The following is a 25011-nucleotide window of genomic DNA, read 5'->3' on the forward strand; positions in this document are numbered from 1 at the left end:
AGTAAAATAAAGTCCAAAAGAATCACAAAATAGCAAAGTTGGGTCAGAGCTCGCCCCATGGAGTAATACATTCTTATATTTTGTGTTATGATAAATACTAACATATGTGCTAAACTCATGAGCCATTGATAATAAGCAATATGCTTTAATAAAGAATGGGCAACTCAAATTGCACAGTGCGCACACATACAGTGCCTTCAGAAAGTATTCACACCCCTTTAATTTTTCCACATTGTTGCGTTACAAAGTGGGATTAAAATGGATTTAATTGTATAGTTGTCAAAGATCTACACAAAATACTCTCTAATGTCAAAGTGTAAGAACATTTAAAAAAAAATCTAAAACATTTATGAAAAAGAAAACACTAATAGAGCTTAAGTGTTCAACCCGAGTCAATACATGTTAGAAGTTTACAGCAGATTACATCTGTGAGTCTTTCTGGGTAAGTCTCCAAGAACTTTCCACACTTGTATTGTACAACATTTGCCCATTATTCCTTTCAAAATACTTCAAGCTCTTTCAAATTGATTGTTGATCATTGCTAGACAACCATTTTCAGGTCTTGCCATAGATTTAAGAAGCTTTAAGTGAAAACTGTAACTGGGCCACTCAGGAACATACACTTTCTTCTTGGTAAGCAACTCCAGTGTATATTTGGCCTTGTGTTTTAGGTTATTGTCCTGCTGAAAGGTGAATTCATCTCCCAGTGTCTGGTGGAAAGCAGACTGAACCATTTTTTCCTCTAGGATTTTGTCTGTGCTTAGCTCCATTCCATTTCTTTTTCATCCTAAAAACTCCCGTCCTTAACGATTACAAGCATAACCATAACATGACACAGTCACCACTATGCTTGAAAATATGTGGAATGCTACTCAGTAATGTGTTGTATTGGATTATCCCAAAACATAATACTTTATATGCAAGACAAAAAGTTAACTGCTTTGCCACATTTTTTGCAGTATTACTTTAGTGCCTTGCTGCAAACAGGATGCATGTTTTGGAATATTTTCTCTGTACAGGCTTCCTTTTCACTCTGCCAATTCGGTTAGTGTTGTGGAGTAACTACAATGTTGTTGATCCATTCAGTTTACTATCACAGCCAATAAACTCTAACTGTTGGCGGTTTCCTTCCTCTCCGGCAACTGAGTTAGGAAGGACGTCTGTATCTTTGTAGTAAGTGGGTGTATTGATACATCATCCAAAGTGTAATTAATAACTTCACCATGCTCAAATGGATATTCACCGTCTGCTTTTTTATATAGTTTACCCATCTACCAATAGGTGTCCTTTGTGAGGCATTGGAAAACCTCCCTGGTCTTTGTGGTTGAAATTCACTGCTCGACTGAGGGACCTTACAGATAATTGCATGTATGGGGTAGTGACAAGGTAGTCATTTAAATAAATCATGTTAACACTATTATTGCATACGGAGTCCATGCAATTTGTGACATGTTAAATATATTTTTACTCCTGAACTTGAATAGGCTTGCAATAACAAAGGGATTGAATACTTGACTCAAGACATTTTAGCTTTTCATTTATGAATTAGTAAAAATACCCCATAATGCATTGTGTGTAGGCCAGTGACATTTTTTTTGTATTGCCTGTAAACACAACAAAAGTAGAACAAGCTCAGGGGTGTGAATACTTTCTGAAGGCACTGTAGCTATCCAATCATAATAATCTCTGTACGGTGTCAGGTAGGGTAGGCTATGCACCAAACGGCCAAAGCTTACTTGAAAAAGTGAAGAAAGTGGCTGTACTGATGTCAGAGCAAACCAGTCTCTGGTAAATTAATGCTTGGTTAGTTTGGCTGCACATAATACATCACAAGAAAGGCATTTAACCCTTAGCTGGTATGCTTTATTAATAGAGAAATAATCATGTACATAGGCCTACAGAGTAATGGTTGTATCGAAGGTTGGTTAGATGTGACTGAACTTCGAGGGCTTCTTCCCTGGACACAGATTAAACAATTGAGATTCTGCATTGAACATGCTTTTTAGTCCAGTAGAAGTCCTGATCTGTATCCGGGAAACTTTGCATAAATGACAATATAAATAAAGTAAAAATAAATGAGTAAAGTCTGTATTTGAGTCAGAATTCCCAATAGAAACCTTTTATGCTGCAGCAAATTACCTCAGTAGATATTTCATTTTATATCATTTCAGTTTTCCCTTCATGATAGAGATAATCAAACAGCATTTGATAATCTATACTCAAACAAGAATACAATCTCATTTTTGATGAATGTGGATTGTGTTGTCAAGAGATGTACACAAATAAGTAAATGAAAGAAAATAGCTAGCTAAATATCACATTGAGGAATGTTACCCGTTTAAAGTGTTTGTTTTACATAAACCTCTAGAAATATTTCATAAAATATAGTATTTTTTATGATAAGGCATTCCAGTACAAAAACAGAAAGCTAAATTAGAGTATTTGTGTATTTATTCCCTTTCTGACCACGGCTATACAGAATCAAAGTTTGGATTTGGGAAGTTCAGATTTGATGGGTTATTGGGATCGAAATCATCGTCTTCCGCAAAATCCTCTGGGTCTAGGTCCGCCTCAAACATCCTCTGTAACAAACCATCCACGGTTTTGTATCCTGGGAGGAAGCAGGCAGAAAGCTGAGGTCAGTACAGATGGTTAAAAGGGAAGGTCCTATTCAGGTAGACTACTACCTGAACTTGTCTAACAAAAACGCAGATTTACATTTTCCTATTGAAAACACAGGTTTTTGATAACCCTTTTCAAGGTAGTAAATCATAATTCATCACATAACTATGATGATTCAATGTGCATTCAGAATACACAACACATTATAGCAGCCATAATATTTTAAAATGCATGAATTTCCATTTGCATATATTTCCATACACGTTAATAGATTTCCAAGGTATAAAATGTATCATACCACCATACAGGTGATTCAGACAGTGCTACAATGAATTCTCCTCAAAGCTTACTTTTACAGGCGATCTTGAACATGAGTGCAGGTTTTTCCTTGGTCGACTGAGAGTTGCCCATATCATTGTCGTTCGTTTCCATGGCATCCACCAAGTTTCCATCCAGTTTCTCTCTGATTGGCACAAAGAGAAAGCACAACGAAATCAAGATAAACATGGCTGTTCAGGAGGATACATCATTACAGAACGTTCTGATGTTCTGAAATGTTTTGCATAGATTGAGCAGCTATGATTGTCATGCTGAATAGGAAATTGTATCAATTCATCACATTTCTATGTGGAACTCTGAATATTTCACCTCACTGAACATTCCCCAGTCTGCCACATCTACTGGCCAATAAGCAATTAGCAAACCCTTTATTTTAAGGCAGTGCATCATGAATACGGTATGTGGTTTAGCTTGGAACATGACTCATGGCTACAGGAAATGATGCATGCTACACTTTCACCCCTCTGACTCAATAGGAAATCAAGCCCACCCCATGGCATAAAAAAATTATTCTTCTCTAATTGCAAAACTATCAGGCACGTACTGTTTGACGCCCAATTCCAGCTCCTCAATTTTCTTTTCCAGAGAGGATTGTAGGTTACTTTGGTCTACGGTGTACTCCACGAAGAAGGCTTCCAGGACGAAAGCAATGAAAATACTGAGGGAAAAAAAGCATGTGATACTCAATTCTCATAAAGAGTTCTCAAATACCGAGTCATACTATGCTGAGTTCCAAATTGATTCCTATCACTACCCCCTAGGCACTCCTGCAGATCTGAAACTATTACATTGGTATAAGTAATATGGAGGACATTCCACCAAGTCAATCAAAAGATAAAGTGAAGTTATTACCATATTGTTTAAACTTGTCTAATCCTACAGTAGTGCCTGAAGGTAGGAGCTAGGGGTCGATTTGTAATTCAGCAATAGAGTATCATTGAGAAAAGTTTGTTTGGTTCTCAGTATTTCAAAGGAGACTTGTTCTTACTTGATAATGATGATGACAACTACAATGTGGAAGAGGACGAAGAACATCCTGGCTGAGATGTGAGTGACCGCGGTGAAACCGCTGGACAGCAGTGGGACCGACATTAAAGAAAATAATAAAATAGTAACAATTCTTCACTGAGTGGTCAAGTTAGCCTGGCAACTTTGAGAAACACTGAGAAATTACCCAGTTGTCTGGATCCTAAAATAAGCTATGAAGACTGTTTAGTAAAGAAAAAGGAGTTAGTGCAATTTCATCTCATTTTTAACCCTCTACACACTAACCTAAAGTAAAGTTTTAGTCAGTGACCACTGCTTACTGTACATTACAATACTAGATTTCTATCTTGGAGCAACATTTTCACAAGAGTACATAAAAAGTATTGGTTTTAGCTTAATATCTGTATTTTCCCAAGCTTTGAAAAGGATATCATGCCACTGGTTGACCACGGTGAGTTCCAGTAACAGAATAAAAGAGGAAATTACGTTGTTAAAGTTGTTCTTGCAGTAGTTGTGCTTGGCGAACACTGAGTTTTTGAGCAGAGGGTTTCCACAGAATGCCTTATCCGGATCAGTGGAGTTGGCCTCGAAAAAGCGTATTTTCCCTTTGAACAGCTCCATTCCCACCATGGCAAATATGTAATAGACCACCTGAAAAATATAATGGGACAACTATGCAGTCAATCAATCAGTTGCAACAAAGGATAACATAGAGGGATATTTCATTCCAATCAACTGTCTGATGTTTTCAGACATCATAATACAGTGTAATTTAAATATGAGTCAATGACCAAGACCATCTAATTTGTAGATCCAGCTGTATGGCATACTCCAAAATGAACAGACGACATAAGCACAACAATTGTAGTCCTTATCTTTTCCATTCATTTAGGGTTGAGGCATATAGCTAGATATACGTAGCTGATAGATTGGGAATTGGATTCATCTTGACCTTTGAAATCATCGGATATCCCTTACAAGTGTCAATCTCATGAGTTTAGTTCAACTGAACCCAAAATATAAGCTTGTTTTACTCCAATGTTTGTAAACAAAGTAAATGTAAAACACCATATAGGCTCAAAACATGGTTACAACTATAATTACAATTTCATGGATGGTCAGTCCTTGCATTCATAGCTTTTCTATGAATTTGAGAGAGGTTAGACTTCTCCAGCCCCATCCCTCAGCTTTTTAGTGAAACAGTGGAGGGGAGTACACTTTGTTATCCTGATTGGCACTTTAAGCTCAATATGCAGGAATAGGGTCACACTTTGGTCCATAAATAAACACAATAACTTCTTGGTGTAATTTAACTTAACTACACACTAACAACTTACGACAATGAGCTGTCCGAATGTGAGTATTGTTGGTCCAATCTTGATGAGGGTGTTGATGATGGCACGGAACCTGAGGGGAGAAAGAACATCAGGAAGAGTTCCACATCCAAGTCTATGAATGAGAATATCAAAAATCAACCATATCTGACTTGTATAGGTCTTTCTGCAAATTCATTTGGTCACAGTAGCTACTGCAGATACTAGCTCTGGTAGTTAAGGGAAACGGTTTGATAATGTTTCACATCTTAATTTTGAAGCACACACACACACCAGACACTGCTCATACAGGAAATGGAAGTCTTTGACCTCCTAACCTTTTGATATTGTCCACCACTCGTATGAGCCTCAGGATGCGCAGGATGAACACAATGTCCAGGATCTGACGGCTGGTGTAGCCTCCAGCTGGGACAAAACACATGAACACCACAACATGAACGCCAGGCAGACTCGGAGGGCTAAATCATTTTACATGCATGTGTTCTATGCTGCAAGAGGGCACCATCGATAGCATAAAGAAAGAAAGGACACAAAGAAAATAAGCAGCATCCCAAGTCAACATAGGAAGCAGATGTTTGATTTATAGCGCTTTTCAACAAGCTCCTCAAAGTAGGAAACACCTCATCCATCGCCAATGTATGCCACCCACTACCAATGTCATTATATACTATACTGATTTTTCAATAATTTAATTCATGAGTATCTATCAGAAGTCATCAATAAAACAGAAAAAAAACATGAATAAAAGTACTATTTTATCTTTCATTGTACTTTTGCTCATTTTAAAAAATGAAACATAACAATGACCCCTCATTCAATAGGTTTAAAATAATACATGAAAAGGTCAAAGAGCTATGGGCAACAGAAACAGTAGGATGACTCCAACAAACCAATGAGAGGCTTACTATAGGTGACCTTCCACTCCTGCTTCCCACAGCCAGCACAGCGTTGAAATAACGTAAAACACCAATGTTAGCTCAATGTCAACAGCAGCCAGCATTAACAATGAGCCGCCATCAGAGGGTGGCTCATGAGGAACAGCAAACCGCAGACAAAAATGGACAATAAATTTGGATATTGTATTTGCCTTAATATAAACAATAACAGTAAAAGTTCTCAAATGGCATGGTGGACTACAATCTGAAATGTAGGCACACTGCTGCTGAGCCCTTAAAGAAAAATAACAAAGAAACAATAATTTACTGTTTGTGAGTAAAGAGTGGAAGTCATCGATAACACAACGTGCTAGATTTAAAGACATATTGGGCAGGTTTCCCCGGACACAGATTATGCCTAATCCTGGAATAAAAAGCATGCTCAATGGAGAATCTAATGGAATTCTAACACAGGACTATGTTTAGTCTGTGTCCAGGAACATGGCCCATTTTGGTTTTGAATCTTCAAACTTAAAGATATGTAGCAGTACACTTCTCCACTGGGCGTCGATAACATGGATGTCAATTAAGGCAGCCCCCCCCTCGATTCAGAGGGTTTGGGTTAAATGTCGAAGACCGGACTAGATATCCCTTTTCCCTTCCCTAACACAGATTTAGGTTTTACTTACATAATTTCAGTGCTGAATTGATGATCATAGCAATCAAGGCAGTGATGACAATGATGGTGTCAAACCTGTGTGCATAGTGGTGAGGAAGATATTACTACACAAGTAATTAAACCGAAGCAGAAACGGTCTCCTTTCATTGCAATTCAATCATCATATACCTAATCAGCTAGTACCACTTAAGTACGCAAGCCTTGGTCACAGAATTAGAGATGCTGCATCTACATGGAGTAAGGAAAACATAAAACTTTGCTTCTAATATTGAGCAGACCTGGGTTGAAATAGTACTGGTTTTCTTTCTTTCAACTTTAGCCGTGCTTGATTGAGCTTGCCTGACACAATGGAACAGTCAAAAAAGTGCAGACCCTCAAAACGCTTAAAGTATTTGAAGGGAAAACAACAAATTATACTATGTATACTACTACTGGCTCCATAAGGGGTTGGTTTCCCAGATTAAGATTGAGTTTTGTCCTGGATTAGAAAGCAAGCTCAATGGAGATTCTTCAGTAAGCACGCTTTTTAGTCCAGGACTAGGCTTAAATCGCTGCCCGCGTAACCGGACGAAAATGCTTGGGCTTCTCACCAGTTCCAGAACTGGTGTCTGGAGAAGAAGGCGCGCGGTTCGAAGCTGTACAGTTTGAGGAGGATCTCTAGGAGATAGAGAACCAGGAAAGCCCACTCTACGTTGGCTATCAGCGGGTCCTCCTCGTCCAGGCCGATGAACACCGCGTTAATCAGGATGATGAGGTCGTAGGTGTACATGAACGCCCTGGATATCACACACACACACACACACACACACACACGGAAAACAACACAAGGATATACAGTGCCTTGGGAAAGTATCCAGACCCTTTGACTTTTTCCACATTTTGTTACGTTACAGCCGTATTCTAAAATGGATTAAATACATACAAATCCTCAATCTACACACAATACCCCATAATGACAAAGCACATTTATTAAAAATAAAAATCAGAAATACCTTATTTACATAAGTATTCAGACCCTTTGCTATGAGACTCGAAATTGAGCTCAGGTGCATCCTGTTTCCATTCATCATCCTTGAGATGTTCCTACAACTTGATTGGAGTCCACCTGTGTTAAATTTAAATGATTGGACAAGATTTGGAAAAGCACACTTCTGTCTATATAAGGTCCCACAGTTGAGAGTGCATGTCAGAGCAAAAACCAAGCCATAAGGTCAAAGGAAATTGTCCGTAGAGCTCCGAGACAGGATTGTGTCGAGGCACAGATCTGGGGAAGGGTACCACAAAATGTCTGCCGCATTGAAGGTCCTCAAGAACACAGTGGCCTCCACCATTCTTAAAAATGGAAGAAGTTATATACCACCAAGACTCTTCCTAGAGCTGGCCGCCCGGCCAAACTGAGCAATCGGGGGAGAAAGGCCTTCGCCAGGTAAGTGACCAAGAACCTTCTCACACTGACAGAGCTCTAGAGTTCCTCTGTGGAGATGGGAGAACCTTCCAGAAGGACAACCATCTCTGCAGCACTCCACCTATCAGGTCTTTATGGTAGAGTGGCCAGAAGGAAGCCAGTCCTCCGTAAAAGGCACATAACAGCCCGCTTGGAGTTTGCCAAAAGGCACCTAAAGACTCTGAGCTTGAGAAACAAGATTCTCTGGTCTGATGAAACCAAAATTCAACTCTTTGGCCTGAATGCATCTGGAGGAAACCTGGCATCATCCCTACGGTGAACCACGGTGGTGGCAGCATCATGCTGTGGGGGTGTTTTTCAGTGGCAGGGACTGGGAGACTAGTCAGGATCGAGGCAAAGATTAACGGAGCAAAGTAGAGAGATCCTTGATGAAAACCTTCTCCAGATCACTCAGGACCTCGGATGGGGGCAAAGGTTCACCTTCGACAGGACAACGACTCTAAGCACACAGTTAAGACAACACAAGAGTGGCTTCGGGACAAGTCTCAATGTCCTCGAGTGGCCCAGCCAGAGCCCAGACTTTAACATCTCTGGAGAGACCTGAAAATAGCTGTGCAGCTATGCTCCCCATCTAACCTGACAGAGCTTGAGAAGAATGGGAGAAACTTCCCAAATACAGGTGTGCCATGCTTGTAGTGTCATACCCAAGAAGACTCAAGATTGTAATTGCTGCCAAAGGTGGTTCAACAAAGTACTGAGTAAAAGGTCTGAATTCTTATGTAAAATGTGATTTACTTTTAATAAATTAGCAAACATTTCTAAAAACCTGTTTTTGCCTTGTCATTATGGGGTATTGTGTGTAGATTGAAGAAAACAAAACAATAGAATACAATTTAGAATAAGGCTGTAACCTAACAAAATGTGGAAAATGTCAAGGGGTCTGAATACTTTCCGAAGGCACTGTCTACTTTCAGATACTTTCACACGCTCCCCCAAACCTCTTCCCTGTACGTCTGCTGAGTAACGTCTACACTCATTGGCTGCACTCACCTGTGCTGGACCATGCGGCAGACGAAACGACTGGGGGAGGAGAGATAGAGAGAGGGGAGCCATGTCTTGAGGGGGTGAGGCCGTGACTTCATCATGATCACCTGGATGTTCAGGAGGTCCGCAAGCTGAACAAATGCCACTTTCCCTGCACAGGTGGATGGACGGATGAAATGAATTAAGGCTTCAGCTCAAAGCAGGTGCTGCATTGGTCATCTTGGGTAACACTACGGTCGCGTTCCAGGGTAACTACATTGCAGGTGTTGCATTGCATGAAGTAATGGTTGTGTACCATGTCAGTGACTGGGAATTCGGGCTTCAAATGGCTATATCATATGATGTGGATGTTAGCTGACATATTAAACACCTATCCAGGTCCATCTGCAATTTACTCAGCATGTAACACAGCTTTGTGTGGGTCTCTGTGTGAAGTAGACTCCAACCACTCACCTATGCAGCCTTTGTTGTTGTCGTCGGAGACGCTCCACAGCAGCTCCCTGTGGGCGTTGCTGATGTCCGGCTGGACCAGCCGCACAAGCTGGTTCCAACAGGCCTGGCTTACCACAGGCTCCTCCTCTCCCTTCCTCTCCTGCAGCACGCCGAAGGCACGCACCATCTTGTGCCTCTTGGCCCTGACGAGCTTCCGTACTTCTTCCTGATTGGGTACATAGGATAGGAGTAGGATGAAGTCGCCCGTAGACGCTGATCTTGGCTCAGTTTAGCATTTTCCCCACAAATGGTTGAGGTTAGGATTAGGGGAGGGGATCCTAGACCTGTATCTAGAGGAAACTTCACCACAAAGCACATGGGTGAAGTGACTTCACTTGACCTACAACCTCAGATCAGTGAAGATCAAGGAAAGCATACTTTAGACTACAAACACTCACCTAGGGAAAGTGATGAGAGGGTTATACACTGCTCAAAAAAATAAAGGGAACACTTAAACAACACAATGTAACTCCAAGTCAATCACACTTCTGTGAAATCAAACTGTCCACTTAGGAAGCAACACTGATTGACAATAAATTTCACATGCTGTTGTGCAAATGGAATAGACAACAGGTGGAAATTATAGGCAATAAGCAAGACACCCCCAATAAAGGAGTGGTTCTGCAGGTGGAGACCACAGACCACTTCTCAGTTCCTATGCTTCCTGGCTGATGTTTTGGTCACTTTTGAATGCTGGCGGTGCTTTCACTCTAGTGGTAGCATGAGACGGAGTCTACAACCCACACAAGTGGCTCAGGTAATGCAGCTCATCCAGGATGGCACATCAATGCGAGCTGTGGCAAGAAGGTTAGCTGTGTCTGTCAACGTAGTGTCCAGAGCATGGAGGCGCTACCAGGAGACAGGCCAGTACATCAGGAGACGTGGAGGAGGCCGTAGGAGGGCAACAACCCAGCAGCAGGACCGCTAGCTCCGCCTTTGCGCAAGGAGGAGCACTGCCAGAGCCCTGCAAAATGACCTCCAGCAGGCCACAAATGTGCATGTGTCTGCTCAAACGGTCAGAAACAGACTCCACGAGGGTGGTATGAGGGCCCGACGTCCACAGGTGGGGGTTGTGCTTACAGCCCAACACCGTGCAGGACTTTTGGCATTTGCCAGAGAACACCAAGATTGGTAAATTCGCCACTGGCGCCCTGTGCTCTTCACAGATGAAAGCAGGTTCACACTGAGCACGTGACAGAGTCTGGAGACGCCGTGGAGAACGTTCTGCTGCCTGCAACATCCTCCAGCATGACCGGTTTGGCGGTGGGTCAGTCATAGTGTGGGGTGGCATTTCTTTGGGGGGCCGCACAGCCCTCCATGTGATCGCCAGAGGTAGCCTGACTGCCATTAGGTACCGAGATGAGATCCTCAGACCCCTTGTGAGACCATATGCTGGTGCGGTTGGCCCTGGGTTCCTCCTAATGCAAGACAATACTACACCTCATGTGGCTGGAGTGTGTCAGCAGTTCCTGCAAGAGGAAGGCATTGATGCTATGGACTGGCCCGCCCGTTCCCCAGACCTGAATCCAATTGAGCACATCTGGGACATCATGTCTCGCTCCAGCCAACAACGCCACGTTGCACCACAGACTGTCCAGGAGTTGGCGGATGCTTTAGTCCAGGTCTGGGAGGAGATCCCTCAGGAGACCATCCGCCACCTCATCAGGAGCATGCCCAGGCATTGTAGGGAGGTCATACAGGCACGTGGAGGCCACACATACTACTGAGCCTCATTTTGACTTGTTTTAAGGACATTACATCAAAGTTGGATCAGCCTGTAGTGTGGTTTTCCAGTTTAATTTTGAGTGTGACTCCAAATCCAGACCTCCATGGGTTGATAAATTGGATTTCCATTGATTATTTTTGTGTGATTTTGTTGTCAGCACATTCAACTATGTAAAGAAAAAAGTATTTAATAAGATTATTTATTTCATTCAGATCTAGGATGTGTTGTTCAAGTGTTCCCTTTATTTTTTTGAGCAGTGTATCATAAATGAGTCCTTTTAGACACCACACAATTATCAGCCGCTCACTTTTCTCACCAACTCAGCGGGCTTGTGGTTAGAGTGTCCTCCCTGAGATTGGAAGGTTAGGAATTCGATGACCGGCGGAGTCATACCAAAGACTGTAAAAATGGGAACTGGTGGATCTCTGCTTGGCACTTAGCATTAAGGAGATTTGAGGGTAAGGCCCTGCGATAGACTAGCATTCTTTCTTGGAGGGTGTAGCTGCCTTAAGCTACAGAAACAGGAGATAGGCTCCTGCTCCCATGAGCCATTCCATCTCACACAAGCCAAGGCTACTTACGTTTTAAAGTCACCTATATTGAATTTCATAACACAAAAACACTCAAAATAGCTACCTTTAAGTAACAACCTATGAAAGTTATGTGACGTTCAACTAGCTCATTCAGACACGCTCTACACAGAATGAAACAAACCATATCAGAACCAACAAAAGGAGCAAATCTGCAAAGAAATTGCTTATATCATTGTCTTGTCCACCCACTCTACCTTCAGGTACTTTTTGTAGTTGTTGTACACGACCGCCAAGAACACTGACATGAAGATGTAGGTGTTGATGAGGATATAGGTGATGAAGAACACGGCAAAGAAAACGCTGAAGTTGTACGCTGGCATCCTACGTAGGGAAATAAAGACAAAAATATTTGTCCACGTAAGTGTCTGTATATTAAAGATTAAACAATTAAATTACTTGTGATATTTTACAGTTTAGTCATTTAGCAGACACTCTTATCCAGAGCGACTAACAACCAGTTTATTCAACTTCAGTAGGCAAAACCCAACTCGTATCACCATCATTGCAAGTATAATCTACTCCCAGCAAAATTGTTGTAGGTTTATTAGGTACACCACCCTTTCACAGAAATGGTTCGCTCCTACAGACAGGGAGTCAAGTGGCCGTGGCTTACTATATCAAGCAGGCAAACAGGCAGAGACATTCAGTTACTGTTCGATTGAACATTAGAATGGCAAAACTAGTGACTTAAGCGACTTTGAACGTGGTATGATCGTCAGTCCTAGGTGCGACGGTTCCAGTATCTCAGAAATGTCCGTCGTCCTGGGCTTTTCACGCACGATAGTGTCTAGGGTTTACCGAGAATGGTGCATCCAGCCACAAACAGGTAAATAACGGCGCAGTACAACAGTGGTGTGCAGAACGGCATCTCGGGAACGCAAAATGTATGGGTTCTTGTCACGGATGGGCTACTGCAGCAGACGACCACACCGGGTTCCATTCCTATCAACTAAAAACAAAATACGGATACCCGCCATTTTGGAGTCATCTAAAATCATAAATAGCATTAGAAATATTCACTTACCTTTGATGATCTTCATCAGAAGGCACTTACAGGAATCCCAGGTCCACAATAAATGTTGTTTTGTTCAATAAAGTCCATAATTTATGTACAAATACCTCCTTGTTTGCGCGTTCAGTAAGCTACTCCAAGTGTAGGAAGCGCAGCCAAAATGTCACGACGAAAAGTCAAAAAAAGTTATATTTACATTCTTTCAAACATGTCAAACGTTGTATAGCATCAATCTTTAGGGCCTTTTTAACTTAGAACTTCAATAATATTCCAACCGGACGATTCCAATGTCTTGAAAAACGTTTTGGAACACAGCTACCGCTCACGTGAATGCGCGCCAATGAACTCATGTGCTTTCCTGAGTCAACAACTTCCAACTTCCTTTGTCCACTCTCTGTTCACAATAGATGCCTCAAACAACTTTCTAAAGACTGTTGACATCTAGTGGAAGCATTAGGAAGTGCAAAATTAACCCTAAGTCACTGTGTGTTAGATAGGCAATGACTTGAAAAAAGACTACAAGAACCAGATTTCCCACTTCCTGGTTGGATTTTTCGCATATTTTTGCCTGCCATCTGAGTTCTGTTATACTCACAGACATCATTCAAACAGTTTTAGAAACTTCAGAGTGTTTTCTATCCAAATCTACTAATAATATGCATATTCGAGTTCCTGGGCCCGAGTAGTAGGCCGTTTAATTTGGGTCGGTTTTTCATCCGGCCGTTAAAATACTGCCCCCTACCCAAGAGAGGTTAAAGCTAGAATCCTTAAATGCTACATCCATTTTCTGACTTATAAATGAACGATAAATACCCATTGATTCTTAAAGAATAACTGATAAATGCCTCATGAGCTCAGTCCAAATGTCATACTCCATCAGAACCCAAAATATAAGATTAGAGTAAAAACAATGTAAACAAACACTGTCTGTCTATCCTCAAACATGGTTAAAACTATATATTTGTGATATAGTGGATGGTCATCCCTTGCATCCATAGCTGTGTCTATGAATTTGACAGTGGTTACATTTCTCCAAGCTCATCCCTAAGCTTTTACCAAAACAGAGGTGGGGTGCCAGATGTTATTTTTTCAATTAAGCATTCTAGCTTTAAAAATAATTCAAAACTTACTAGATTTCATAAAAATAAATCACAATAAAGTCATAATAAAAGTCATATGGAATATGGTTGGATAACGTATCCAGGGTACTCACATGATATCCGGGCTGTTGGCAGTTGTGACTAGGACATAGAGATCAAAGACAATCTCCAGATAGTTGGTGAAATAGGGGCGTCCCTCTATTGTTTTAAGGCCCCTAGGGAGGAATCAGCAGCACAAATGTGGTTTGCATTATGTCCAACAACAATGCTCCCCCCCCCCACAACAAAAAAACTTTACAGAAATGAGCCTGGATGAGTGTCTAAGGGCAACTTGATCCTAGCACCCTCCCTCTTTGTAAACAGGAAGTATGGATGGATGTCCTCTACTAACCCTACACAAGGACGGTGTAGGATGACATAACCATCAGAAAGAAAAGCAGTGCTCTGAGGGGCTAAGATTAGGTTTGGGAATTGGGATAGAAAAGCTGATTCTAGACCTTCTCTTATAGAGGCAACTACGGTAGTTTTCAGAGCAACTTTATGAAGTGCTACGCATTTGGTAGTAATTCTTTGCTTGCTAACTATACCAGACCAGCATGGGTGCAGGCTTTTGTTCCAACCCAGCATGAACACGCCTGATTCAACTAATAAAAGGCTTGATAGAATATGAGTTGAATCAGATTTGTTAACCCTAGTTTTGTTTTTTAATTTCTATTTTTTTAAGTAAAAAGAGTTTTTGCTTCCCTTCCCCCTACCCTCAAATATGACCCATAAGTATTTCCTATGGAATCCACTGCATTGCACTCGTCAAACTGACTTTTCTTTGTTACAACAATAAAAATCGAAGTAATTAATAAAATATCTTGTTTTTAAATGTTCATTAATCACCGTTCTCATTTCTCCTTTTTAACTCATTGAGTAAAAGCAGTTTCATAAGGAGGCTCATAAGAATGTTGACAGACATACAGTTGAAGTCAGAAGTTTACATACACCTTAGCCAAATACATTTAAACTCAGTTTCACAATTCCTGACATTTAATCCAAGTAAAAAGTCCCTGTTAGGATCACCACTTTATTTTAAGAATGTGAAATGTCAGAATAATAGTTGAGAGAATGATTTATTTCAGCTTTTATTTATTTCATCACATTCCCAGTGGGTCAGAAGTCTACATACACTCAATTAGTATTTGGTACCATTGCCTTTAAATTGTTTAACTTGGGTCAAACGTTTTGGGTAGCCTTCCACAAGCTTCCCACAATAAGTTGGGTGAATTTTGGCCCATTCCTCCTGACAGAGCTGGTGTAACTGAGTCAGGTTTGTAGGCCTCCTTGCTCTCACACGCTTTTTCAGCTCTGTCCACAAATGTTCTATAGGATTGAGATCAGGGCTTTGTGATGGCCACTCCAAGACCTTGACTTTGTTGTCCTTAAGCCATTTTGCCAGAACTTTGGAAGTATGCTTGGGGTCATTGTTCATTTGGAAGACCCATTTGCGACTAAGCTTTAACTTCCTGACTGATGTCTTAAGATGTTGCTTCAATATATCCACATAATTTTCCCACCGCATGCCATCTATTTTGTGAAGTTCACAACTCCCCCAGCAAAGCACCCCCACAACATGATGCTGCCACCCCAGTGCTTCACGGTTGGGATGGTGTTCTTCGGCTTGCAAGCCACCCCCCTTTTCCTCCAAACATAACGGTCATTATGGCCAAACAGTTCTATTTTTGTTCCATCGGACCCGAGGACATTTCTCCAAAAAGTACGATCTTTGTCCCCATGTGCAGTTGCAAACCGTAGCCTGGCTTTTTTAATGGCGGTTTTGGAGCAGTGGCTTCTTCCTTGCTGAGCGGCCTTTCAGGTTATGTCGATATAGGACTCGTTTTACTGTGGAAAAAGACACTTTTGTACCCGTTTCCTCCAGCATCTTCACAAGGTCCTTCGCTGTTGTTCTGGGATTGATTTGCACTTTTCGCATCAAAGTATGTTCATCTCTAGGAGACAGAACGCATCTCCTTCCTGAGCGGTATGACAGCTACGTGGTCCCATGGTGTTTATACTTGCGTACTGTTTGTACAGATGAACATGGTACCTTCAGGCATTTGGAAATTGTTCCCAAGGATGAACCAGACTTGTGGAGGTCTACAATGGAGGTCTTGGCGGATTACTTTTGATTTTCCCATGATGAAAAGCAAAGAGGCACCGAGTTTGAAGGTAGGCCTTGAAATGTATCCACAGGTACACCTCCAAGTGACTCAAATGATGTAATTTAGCCTTTCAGAAGCTTCTAAAGCCATGACATCATTTTCTGGAATTTTCCAAGCTGTTTAAAGACACAGTCAACTTAGTGTATGTAAACTTCTGACCCACTGGAATTGTGATACAGGTAGATTATAAGTGAAATAATCTGTCTGTAAACAGTTGTTGGAAAAATTAATTGTGTCATACACAAAGTAGATGTCCTAACCGACTTGCCAACACTAGTTTGTTAACAAGAAATGTGTGAAGTGGTTGAAAAATGAGTTTTAATGACTCCAACCTACAGTGAGGGAAACAAGTATTTGATCCCCTGCTGATTTTGTACGTTTACCCACTGACAAAGAAATGATCAGTCTATAATTTTAATGGTAGGTTTATTTGAACAGTGAGAGACAGAATAACAACAACAAAAAATCCAGAAAAACACATGTCAAAAATGTTATAAATTTATTTGCATTTTAATGAGGGAAATAAGTATTTGACCCCCTCTCAATTAGAAAGATTTCTGGCTCCCAGGTGTCTTTTGTACAGGTAACGAGCTGAGATTAGGAGCACACTCTTAAAAGGGAGTGCTCCTAATCTGTTTGTTACCTGTATAAAAAGACACCTGTCCACAGAAGCAATCAATCAATCAGATTCCAAACTCTCCACCATGGCCAAGACCAAAGAGCATCCAAGGATGTCAGGGACAAGATTGTAGACCTACACAAGGCTGGAATGGGCTACAAGACCATTGCCAAGCAGCTTGGTGAGAAGGTGACAACAGTGCGATTATTCGCAAATGGAAGAAACACAAAAGAACTGTCAATATCCCTCGGCCTGGGGCTCCATGCAAGATCTCACCTCGTGGAGTTGCAATGATCATGAGAACGGTGAGGAATCACCCCAGAACTACACGGGAGGATCTTGTCAATGATCTCAAGGCAGCTGGGACCATAGTCACCAAGAAAACAATTGGTAACACACTACGCCGTGAAGGACTGAAATCCTGCAGCGCCCGCAAGGTCCCCCTGCTCAAGAAAGCACATATACATGCCTGTCTGAAGTTTACCAATGAACATCTGAATGACTCAGAGAACAACTGGGTGAAAGTGTTGTGGTCAGATGAGACCAAAATGGAGCTCTTTGGCATCAACTCAACTCGCCATGTTTGGAGAAGGAGGAATGCTGCCTATGACCCCAAGAACACCATCCCCACCGTCAAACACGGAGGTGAAAACATTATGCTTTGGGGGTGTTTTTCTGCTAAGGGGACAGGACAACTTCACCGCATCAAAGGGACGATGGACGGGGCCATGTACCTCCTTCCCTCAGTCAGGGCATTGAAAATGGGTCGTGGATGGGTATTCCAGCATGACAGTTACCCAAAACACACGGCCGAGGCAACAAAGGAGTGCTCAAGAAGAAGCACATTAAGGTCCTGGAGTGGCCTAGCCAGTCTCCAGACCTTAATCCCATAGAAAATCTGTGGAGGGAGCTGAAGGTTCGAATTGCCAAACGTCAGCCTCGAAACCTTAATGACTTGGAGAAGATCTGCAAAGAGAAGTGGGACAAAATCCCTCCTGAGATGTGTGCAGACCTGGTGGCCAACTACAAGAAACGTCTGACCTCTGTGATTGCCAACAAGGGTTTTGCCACCAAGTACTAAGTCATGTTTTGCAGAGGGGCCAAATACTTATTTCCCTCATTAAAATGGAAATCAATTAATAACATTTTTGGCATGTGTTTTTCTGGATTTTTTTGTTGTTATTCTGTCTCTCACTGTTCAAATAAACCCATTAAAATTATAGACCGATCATTTCCTTGTCAGTGGGCAAACGTACAAAATCAGCAGGGGATCAAATACACTTACAGTGATGGAAAAAAGTATGTAAACTTCCGACTTCAACTGTACAAGCAAAATGGTTTTACAGATGCTGGATGAGGAAGCCATTTGTGCCTCTGACTCAGAATCAGAGGTATCCAATTCAGATGGCACAGACTATGTGCCTGTGGGTAAAGTTGGAGTTGTGGATGCACCTGGTAGTCCAGCTGTCCTAGAAGATTCTACAGATGGGGAGGACTCCTCCTCTGAGGAGTGAGTAAAAAGGGGTCTTACTGGAGTGACCCCCCCCCCCACACACACACACACACTAAAGGCAGGACCAGTAGCCATAACATCCTGAGGAGCTGCCCAGGGCCTGTGCCGGGGTCAACAGTTGTGTCACCAAAAGTTGCCTGGGAGCTGTCCATTAGTGACAACATCATTGAGGAGGTCCTAAAGTGTACAAATTTAGAAGGCCGGAGAAGATTGACAGCAAAAGGGACAGAGTGGAGAGAGGTCAACAAAGAGGAACTAAAGGCCTTTATTGGTTTAACCCTCCTTTCCGGCATGGAGAACAGGTGGGATGTCTCCACACAGGAGCTATTTTTGGATCCACTGCAGAATGCAATGTATAAGGCCACCATGTCGGTTCGGAAGATATGAGGATATCAGTCGATACCTGAGGCTTGATGACAAGAGGACCAGAGTGTTCAGAGAGGCAACGGACCACCTGGCAGCCTTCGGGTATGTGTGCGACCTTTTCCTAACAAACTGTAGAGGAAGGTTCATCCCCAGCGATTGCGTCACAGTGGATGAGCAGCTTTCCTCCAGACGTGACGCTTGGCATTCCGTCCAATGAGTTCAATCTTGGTTTCATCAGACCAGAGAATCTTGTTTCTCATGGTCTGAGAGTCCTTTAGGTGCCTTTTGGCAAACTCCAAGCGGGCTGTCATGTGCCTTTTACTGAGGAGTGGCTTCCATCTGGCCACTCTACCATAAAAAGGCCTGATTGGTAGGGTGCTGCAGAGATGGTTGTCCTTCTGGAAGGTTCTCCCATCACCACAGATGAACTGAGGCAACGGAAAGCTGTGGGGTGATGAAAGAGAGCCATGCCACCACCACTCAGAGCAGCCAGGGCCAGAAGAGGAACAGGTGCCAGCTCTTCCCAAGCGCAAAGGATAGGAAAGTCAGCTGCTGGTGTTCTCAGTGGAACACACCCGTCTGCAAAGAGCACAGTCACATGCTTGTTGTTTGTAACAAATGCATGGACTAAGACAGCATAAGTAAGCATCACACACACACAAACTTTGTTCCTTTTAGTGTTCATATTTTCTAAATTCATAATTGTTAGTGTTGTCATTTATATTGATGAACTTTGGATTTTCAAATAAATGTTTAGAAATATTATAAAACATGCTTAGGTGGTTTTATTTTGTTCTTCATACTAAAAGGGTTGAATGTGAAACTTTGATGTAAGATTGATTGTAAGAAAAATATGCTAATATTTTCAATATCCGTTATGGAATTTCATAATATGTTATCATTGAAATGTGTATCAAACTGTTGAAGAGCGACTAAAAACATTTTATACAATAAAATAATAATTGAAAGGTACAAATCATCACTCAAAATAATTCTGTTCCACAAAATGGATAATATTTCAGACCCATATCAATAAAACACAGATATTACATTATCGGGTAATTTTGACCCCAGCATATGCATTCTTGTGGCACCATGTTTACTATGCATCCTAGGGTTAATGCTTGGCTGGAATAAAGGCCTGCATTCAGACCAGGCCTCTGCAGACAACATGGTCACCCCTGTTCTAGATTTTACAATGCTGGCAGACATGCCCATATGACTACAGGATATTCCTGATCCTGACTTACCTTTTCCCAAAGAGTTTGAGGGCCATGAGTGAGAACATGAGCACACTGAACATGAAGAGCAGGAAGACATAGAGGATCTGAGGCAGTGCGTTCCGGATGCTTCGGAACGCTCTCCGGAGCTAGAGGAAGGAAGAAAGAATGATTGAGTGACAGAAAGGGAAAGGGGATACCTAGTCAGTTGTACAACTGAATGCATTAAACCGAAATGTGTCCTCCACATTTAATCCAAACTCTCTGAATCAGGGGGAAGATGGTGTGTGACAGACAGACTTTACCTGTCGTCCCTCAGTGATATTGACCAGTAGGAGGGGCCTCAGTACCCGCGACCAGCGGACAGCGTAGAAACCACTGGTTTTCAACGCCCCATAAATGATCATGTCAACAAGAGAGAGCTGAGGAGGAGAAAAATGTCAATTATTACCCCGTTTCTTTCATTATATTGGGAGTAGCTATTCAAAGTTGTATGCTAAATTCCAAATCGACTTCTAACGACTCAAAGTAAATTGTATAGATTTAGTGTGGTAATTGTATTGTAGCCATATTGTTTCCATCTATCCAATCCTGAAGCGGGTGAGTGTAATGGCTAGTGGTTGATTTGCAATTCAGCATTTTGGATTATTTCAGAGCAATTCTCAAACTTCCTAAATTGGAGCCCAGTGTTGGAAGTTGGAATTGGGTCTAGCTTCAAGCAGCCATGCTGCTTGAAGCTAGACCCATTCCAACATTGGGCTCCACTTTTCCACACACTGCTCAATCAAGAGTCAACACCACTCCAGTCATACAATTTACATGGAAATATGTTTTACCACCTATATCTATCTATCGCTATCAATACATGTTTGCATACATGGTCAATACGGGAGTTAGCGGTGTCCAACAGTGCATTCAAAATGACTCATTTGTTTATTCTGAATCAAACTGAGTCATAGCGTTAACACTAGGAAGTAACTAGGAGTTGAGAATCCCTGACACAGGGAAACTTCGGGCTAAAGGTTGTTTCAGAACAATGTGCAAAGCACTTCTCAGCACATTCTCAACTTGTCATACAGTTCCTTCAAATGCTGCTACACTGAGTCACTGGGTGGGTTTCCCAATTCCTTCCTGGCCAAAGTAGTAAGCGATTTCTTTAAACGACCGAGACTAATACATGTTAGCAATACCTTGCTTTTGGGTTTGATTCCAGTATTGTTCATATATACAGAACATGTATAAGCTGTCGCTGGATAAAAATCATTCTAACAAATTAAAATGTTTATTCAGGTACCTGTACCTAGACAGAGATATGCATACTGAATCAAAAGCACTGGATCACAATGACCCTAGTGTTCATGTCTTGTGAGGAGAGGTAGGAGAGAGCAGAACAGTCAATGAGTTTCCGATTTAGTAGTTGGACAAATAAAGTTGTATTGTACTATATTGTATTCCACTAAAGAACATGAGGGTAATACGCACTCCCTAAACTTGAGTACACCAGGGCTGGGCTGAAAAATAATACAGATAAGAAATGAGAGGTCCACAGAATATTGCTGTTCCCCTGTGCTTTATTCCTGCACCTAAAAATAATTCCATTGCAGTAGTTGAGTCGCACCTACCAAAATGATGCCAAAGATGCAGATGTTCTTGGGGTCTTTCCAAAACCTTTCCCGGGGAATGACTTTGGCGTAGTGCACGAGCCGAGCAGTGAAGGCTGCCAGACAGACAAGCTCGATCACTGAGGTCACCTGAGGGAGACAAAAACAATGTGTGCCTGCTATCAATTCAGTAAAAGAGTGCATATGCACAACCAATTGTTAGCAATTCAACCCAGTTTGACCGGGGGTGGCGTTAATTTGGTGCAAACAGGGGAAAAAAATGCTTTGAAACAGGAGGGGCTACATGAACTTGTCCAATGAGAACATTTCAGTTTCAGAACATTTCTGCAATGTTCCCTAGGCCTAATGAACACGACCATGGTACTCTCATCAAAAAACAGAGGTCACACACAGTGCTACACATAATACAACTGTCGGACAACTGTGGATATATTTAAAACATGAAAAAAGCAATACAACAAGCCTAAAGAAACTGGGTTATTAGTAATGGTTTCAAGAGACAAAAATTCCTGCATACCGCTTGGAATGCTTCATTATCTCTGGGCCAAAACATTGGCGTTTTAAAAGACTGAGAATTGCACCAAGTTGAGAGGAATATCATTGTGGATATCTACCCATATTGGCAGAGGGACAACTGCTGGGTCTTCAAAGATGGCCAAAGCCAGGTCCACTAGGATGAAGGCATACACCAGGATCTGGAACCCCCAATGGTTATAGAGCAAGTACAATCTGTGGAAGAAAAGCAACAACCAGAATCCATATTTCAACGGAACCATCCAATATCTTCAACCATAGATAGTCAGAGAGAGGGTCGTCTTCTTTTTTTTTGTCTGTTCCTCACACACACGCACAAATACGGCCTATGATAGCAGGACTACCTTTAATGCTATCCTTAAGCTACAAGTGACAAGATTATATCTATTTGTATTTATTCTACACGCTCTGTCTATTTCGATATATTCAACCAGTTGAATGCTCCGGTACTATAACCTAACATCATTAAACATATCCATCTCTACCTACCTTATAGCTTGAGGTGTTGTGTCAAAAAAGATGTTTCTGTTATACTGGGCGTCTGACACGTACACTGCTGCAAGGTCAAAATCCTGGAACACCCCCACAGACAATAAAAGCAGCCTGTGAATACTCTATGCAAATAAAAGCTTTAGTATATCACAGCCGTATCTAGATAATACAAAACAGTAGGGTCTATAGGTTTATTATATGTATAAAGTGTCTCAAGGGAGGAATGCTGATCTAGGATCAGCACCCACCTGTCCATGTAAAAAGGTAAAACTGTGGATCCCAAGTCAGCACGACCACTCGAAGACGCTTGAAAAATACAGACGCTGGATGAAAAATGAAGTGTGTGATCCAACTGGTCAAGTCATGCAATGGGTACAGTTTATGATCATATGAATCCATGGGATCCTTGATGTCAGTAAAGCATTAAAGCAAACAGGGACATTGACTATGTATAATGTACATAGGCTGATAAGTGTCAAGGCAACACAATCAACTGAAGATAATTAAGTAACGTTAGTGTGTAATGAACCAAAATTCTAATTTCAAGGGGAAAAGGCTCCGCCCAATATAGGCAAACAAACATGTTGATGACATGTATAATATAAACGTTAAAGGAAAACACGCGTGGTGTGTTGGCTGTGACAAAACGGATTATTGCCATGCCAGTAAGAGAGCCTATAGTTGGTGCATGACTATTTCATGCATTATTATCATGATTTAAAAAAATATACAGCCTACAGTAGCCCAGAGCAACTTTATAAAACTATGCACATACGGTACTTTGCACGAACGCAAACAATTTAAGTATGAGATTATGTGATGAGACAATGACAGAAAGAAAATACTATAATGTATCGACTTGGAAATGTAACGGAGCACCGATAGGTGATACGTCAGCAATATCCTACAAAATATCACTTACACCCTTTGTCTTTCCGTTCACAGTTTCAGATGCATTTCCACTGTTTCTTATGCTCTTTCCATTTTCCGGCGCCTCTTCTGGAGTGATTTCCTTTTTATCTGGTTCAGACATTGTTTTTAGCATTACATTTCCCTTGAAAATGTACTTTTCTCCTCTTTCGTAGGCCTAGATAAACTATTCGTTCCTGTTAAGTTAGCAGGATATCCCGTGATTGAGTTGGGAGTCGTCCCCCCCCCTCAAATTGTTATAACTCCTGTTTTCTTGCACGTTACTGCGTCTGCTACATATACGTTCCTCAAATATCACACATTCTTGTCGAATTGAAGGCATGCTAACATTTTGACCTCCTGTCGTAATCGGAGGATTGAATAGTCTACTGTCTTTTTTTTAAATGATAACAGAAAGATTGTGAAGGGAATGCTTTATGCAAGGATTTTTTATCTGTCATGTGACAATTTTAGCGGAAATAGCGGAGGAGAGACTACCGCGCTGGAAGGAAACGTTATGACATAAGTAGAGTTGCCAGAATGTGCGAACTCTTGGGATGTGAGAACTCAAGGTCCGTACAGCACGAGAATTAGAGAAAACATGATGTTAAACTGATGCTATACACAGTGTACAAAACATTAGGAACACCTGCTCTTTCCATGACAGACTGACCAGATGAATCCAGGTGAAAGCTATCATCCCATATTGATGACACCTGTTAAATCCACTTCAATTAGTGAAGATGAAGGGAAGGAGACAGGTTAAATAAGGATTTTTAAGCCTTGAGATACTGGCGTGTGTATGTGTGCCATTCAGAGGGTGAATTGGCAAGACAAAACATTTCAGTGCCTTTGAACGGTGTATGTTAGTCATAGCTGCGGGAAGTAGGGGTGCTGAGTGTCCTGCAGAAGCATCTGGGCAGTGTTGCCAACTCCTCAGTAAGGAAAGTAGCTATTGGCAGTCCTAAAAGTCGCTAAATGACGGCATCACTTAATTTGCATAATTGGCCATGTACATGTAATTGTGATGGAAGCTGTAGGGGAGAGGAATAATGTCGTGGGAGAGACAAGGTGAGTAAAAAAACACCCTAAATATGTTTATAACTACAAATGAACTTTCTGTCAATTATTTTTTATATCACAATTCCAACCCTCCTATCTGGGCTTCGGACTGGCAAAAGAGACACTCTGGCGGAGTTACTTAGTTTAAAAAAACAAAAACAAATCTTAATTTGGTTTGGTTTTTAACCTCATGGTCCACATAGAAGCTTACAACAAGTCACAGTAAAACATGAACATTTTTAACCATACATTTTTTTTT

At 41.5% G+C, this 25011-nt stretch overlaps 1 protein-coding gene across 1 annotated transcript; it reads right to left on the bottom strand.

Annotated features, from left to right (window-relative positions):
• Positions 1-1841: 1841 nt before the first annotated feature.
• Positions 1842-24066, bottom strand: tpcn3 (two pore segment channel 3). Its single transcript, NM_001141800.1, has 19 exons — positions 23704-24066; positions 22779-22861; positions 22370-22484; positions 21756-21884; positions 20439-20555; positions 20164-20282; positions 14322-14423; positions 12291-12417; positions 9739-9943; positions 9292-9436; positions 7427-7612; positions 6847-6911; positions 5600-5687; positions 5286-5355; positions 4380-4599; positions 3950-4040; positions 3506-3619; positions 2973-3085; positions 1842-2611 (listed from the first exon to the last, which is right to left on the bottom strand). Exons 1-19 carry the CDS (start codon positions 23824-23826, stop codon positions 2472-2474), a joined length of 2352 nt encoding a protein of 783 aa, NP_001135272.1. The 5' UTR covers positions 23827-24066; the 3' UTR covers positions 1842-2471.
• Positions 24067-25011: the final 945 nt, after the last annotated feature.

The sequence above is a fragment of the Salmo salar genome, chromosome ssa12, assembly GCF_905237065.1.
Source record: "Salmo salar chromosome ssa12, Ssal_v3.1, whole genome shotgun sequence".
Classification (NCBI taxonomy): Eukaryota; Metazoa; Chordata; class Actinopteri; order Salmoniformes; family Salmonidae; genus Salmo; species Salmo salar.